Source organism: Oratosquilla oratoria, chromosome 10 (assembly GCF_046742065.1).
Source record: "Oratosquilla oratoria isolate Oo_2021 chromosome 10, ASM4674206v1, whole genome shotgun sequence".
Taxonomy (NCBI): Eukaryota; Metazoa; Arthropoda; class Malacostraca; order Stomatopoda; family Squillidae; genus Oratosquilla; species Oratosquilla oratoria.
In genome coordinates this window covers 21564308-21568757 of record NC_134786.1, presented here as the reverse complement: position 1 = coordinate 21568757, position 4450 = coordinate 21564308, and the positions used below count along the sequence as shown (strand labels likewise).

General features: G+C 42.7%; 1 protein-coding gene across 1 annotated transcript; it reads left to right on the top strand.

Annotated features, from left to right (window-relative positions):
* The first annotated feature begins 1118 nt into the window (after nt 1–1118).
* Nucleotides 1119–3811, top strand: LOC143028775 (uncharacterized). Its single transcript, XM_076191145.1, has 2 exons — nt 1119–1131; nt 3048–3811. Exons 1-2 carry the CDS (start codon nt 1119–1121, stop codon nt 3809–3811), a joined length of 777 nt encoding a protein of 258 aa, XP_076047260.1.
* The last annotated feature ends 639 nt before the right edge of the window (nt 3812–4450 follow it).

The window sequence follows — 4450 nt, the reverse complement described above, 5'->3', positions numbered from 1 at the left end:
GTGGAAAAAGTGGTTGGTCGTTCCTTTCTGGAACGGGAAAGGAAACTTACAGGACACCGACAACAGCAAATACACTGGAATTACAATGTTGAGTCTACCGGGTAAGATGCTCTCATATGGTGATGGCACTGGTTCACTTCCTTCTTCTGTGGCCTCTGAACATCCAATGTTCGTGGTAATTTTGGAGGACCGACGTGAAAATTAACAGGGACTGCGTGCATCTTATGTTGATTTCAAGAAGGCCTTTGTTTTAGTGTGTCGTTAGGTATTCTACATTCTGCGAAGATTATTGTCCTAATGTTTAGTAATATTATGGGGCAAATAGTGCTGTGGAGTATGGATGCGACGTGTCTATCTTCTTAACTACTAATTCATAAGTAACGTTTGGGTGCTTCCATTCCCGACAATTTTCCAACACCTGCATGAGTTGTGTATTGGACAGAGTTGTCGATCGATGTGACTACGGAGCACCCACTGCCAACACAAAAGTCACCGATCTGGTCTTTGCCAATGATGTACTTCTTGCAGAACTGTTGGAGGCCCTGGTCGCAGGCCTTCAGTTACCAGATTGAGACGAGACCTCTGGGACTCTAGGTTCAGACGCTTAGGGATTTACTGAATTATATATGTTCATTCTGTCCAAGCATATGGTGAGGACATTGAGGTTTTCAAAGCATGAAAATTTATAGTAGCATTCTACAGTGTTTGATCGTATCAAGAAGTTCTTTGCAGAAATGGCTTGGTTCATGATGTTGTGAACTTTCTCAGCCAGATATGAGCTCCCTGTATTAATGTATGGCTGTGAAACATGGACGTTGATTAATTGCTTCAAGAGTGTTCTAAGTGTCTTTCGTATAAAGTGCTTTCAGATAATCATGGGATATAGCTAGTATAAATTTCTGAAACCAGCTTAATCAAGGCCTGTTACCAGCATAATCTGAACTCCAACTCTATATGGGTATGCGGCGCATTTCTCTGATGGTGATCCCACTTACAGGATTATTTCTACAAGAGACGCCAACAGAACATGGCTGGAGAAAGCCAACCAATACCTCTGAGAACTATCTAGGATGGAAAGGATATGTAAGTGGGGGGCTTGCTCGGAGAAACTACAAAGAATGGCGTCGGCAAGTAAGTAAAAGGTAGTGTATGTTCTCAACTGAAAATCATAGTACATTTAAAGCATCTAAACTATATGTTGTACTGAATTTTCTAAATACTGTGTGTGTGTGTGTGTGTGTGTGTGTGTGTGTGTGTGTGTGTGTGTGTGTGTGTGTGTGTGTGTGTGTGTGTGTGTGTGTGTGTGGTGTGTGTGTGTGTGTGTGTGTGTGTGTGTGTGTGTGTGTGTGTGTGTGTGTGTGTGTGTGTGGTGTGTGTGTGTGTGTGTGAGTGTGTGTGTGTGTGTGTGTGTGTGTGTGTGTGTGTGTGTGTGTGTGTGTGTGTGTGTGTGTGTGTGTGTGTGTGTGGGTGTGTGTGTGTGTGTGTGGGTGTGTGTGGGTGTGAGAGAGAGAGAGATACACACATACTCATTAGAATGCAAAGACACGCAGGTACGTGTGCATAGAGAGTAGAACACTCAGGAGATACTGTGACTCTTTACAGCAAATGGGTAACAAATAATTTTGAAAGAGATGGACTGAGTATACACTTCCCTTGAAATTACAGTGATTATATGATGTAGAACGAAAGCTTAATATCATATCCATTCTCACAGTTCATGACAGGGACAAGTAATTTGGCAATAATTTAATTCCTTCCACACCTTACCCCCAGAAGATGAGACTACTATCCTTGACACATGCAAATAACAGAACAGAAGGGAAACGGAATGTATATATCACAAACTTGTGCCAGGACTTTAGATGGAGAATCTAGGAAGGTTGCGTATTTAATCAATTTGTTTATCAGTAGCCATGCATAATGTCCTATTAACCTACTGAGACTACGGTTTTCTCTATCACTTTTCCTGTATTAGAAATTCATCATATTCATTACAGTATTTGGAATAAGGTTAACAATAAATTTGTAAATAAGCACTATGGCCTACTGGTCTTACAAGACAATAAATCGCTATTGCAGTAATAAGTTTTATACCTCGAGAAAATGTAATTTATTCAACGTACTAAATATCATCTGCTGCAAAAGCCGAGGGTACCTGATCACGGGATAAACCTTTATGTATCATACTAATGGGACTGATGACAGTGTTTCATGTTCCGGTATCTCTTCACAACGACAAAATCCAAGTAATTGATACCCCGTCTCAATCAGTACCACAAACACTTGTAGTCTCAATGTCAAATTTAATAATCCTATTGAAGATAATACGGAGCTATTTTACTTTAGAAAAAAGGTCTTTAATTCTCAAAGTATGACCATCCTTTAATTTTCATACAATGTTGGTCGCAAGTTGGTATTTTGCCCACACAGGAGGGTGTATTGTCATTTTGATTATCTAAAAAAAGCAATCTATAATTGCAATCTATAAAAGCAATTCAATAATTGTCATTGCTAATTTGAACCTCTTTTCTATTCTACAAATTTCTCAGATATCATTATCGGTTATACTCTAACCAGTCAGGAAGGGATTAACTACAAAGTGGACCATGCAAAAACCAAAATAAGAGACAAAGTGTTACCTGGTACGCAAAGGATAGTTAAAACCATCATTGGTATAATAGATTTTCTCTCTCCATGGAAGGAGATCAAGCCCAAGTATGTAAAAGTACTATTATGGGCTCATAGAAAAGATAGAATATAGAGCGTCAAAGGTGAATGGAACCAGAGGAAGATGAAGGACATGTTAAAAGGAGGAGGAGGAGGAGTGGAGAGAACGCACCGGTATATATATAAGCCCTGACTCGGCTTCTAACAGTACAGACGAACTTCACCTTAGAACGCCTTCGAACATTCTCCCTCCGACAGGGACTATCAAAACACAATGAAATCCTTCATCATATGTGGTAAAGAACTTCTTGTGGATAACTTGTCATAACCAACTCATTGTTGTAATTAGACTCGATTGTAATCCATGATCTCATTTCCAGCACTCCTTCTTGGAGCAGTGAGTGCCCAGAATGGTTATAGTGTGCCAGCTCCTTCCAACGGTTACGCAGCCCCTCCTGTCAATGGTAACGGTGGCTACAGTTATGGACCCAGCGAAGCCGAACTGGCTCTTCTTGCACTGGGTGAGAACATCCCCGGAGGAGGAGTAGCTGGTGAAGACTACCCCGTTCTTGCAGCAGTTCCTGAGACTGGATTTGCCTGTGAGGAAACTGGTTACCCCTATGGCTACTACGCCGACACCGCCCCCGACGCCGGCTGCCAGGTCTTCCACATCTGCCAGACGCGTCCCAACGGCTACCAGAAGGACTCGTTCCTGTGTCCCAACGGCACCATCTTCAACCAGCAGTACCTCGTGTGCGACTGGTGGTTCAACATCGACTGCTCTCAGGCCACCAGCTTCTACTCCGTCAATGAATTCATCGGCCAGGAGCCCAACGGCTACGGTGCAAACGGAGTTCCTTCCTCCGCCTACGGTGTTCCTGGAGTCGGCAACGGTAATGGAAATGGAAACGGCCGTAATGGCAATGGAAACGGTCGCAGTGGAAATGGATACAATGGCAGTGGTGTCAATGGGAATGGTAACGGCAATGGCAGAAATGGAAACAGAAACGGCAATGGATATAGCCAAAATGGCAACGGTAACGGGATTGCACAGAATGGCAACGGCCTCCCTCTGAACGGAAACGGCAACGGTCTTAATGGTGCAGCCACGGCTCCTTCCACCTCATACGGCGCTCCATTCTAAGAGTCCAATGTCCTGTAAACATGTCAAACCCTCCGATGGTCCCATGGTCGTCTTTCCCCTTATCTAAACAATTTATCTTTTAATAACTCTAATTTGTATATATCACAGAATATATTTTATTTATGATATGAACGAATAAAAGAAATATAAATTAATATACCTTTTATTACATATGTATATGTCAATTATGAATGATTATGTAAGCTACTTTCTCACAACTCACACACATTTTGTCTCGATTATTCAAAATTATTTGGATGCACACACAAACACACACAAACACACACACACACACACACACACACACACACACACACACACACACACACACACACACACACACACACACACACACACACACACACACACACACACACACACACACACACACACACACACACGCACGCACACACACGCACGCACACACACGCACACACACACACACACACACACACACACACACACACACACACACACACACACACACACACACACACACACACACACACACACACACACACACATACACACACATACACACACACATACACACACACACACACACACACACACACACACACACACACACACACACACACACACACACACACACACACACACACACACACACACACACAC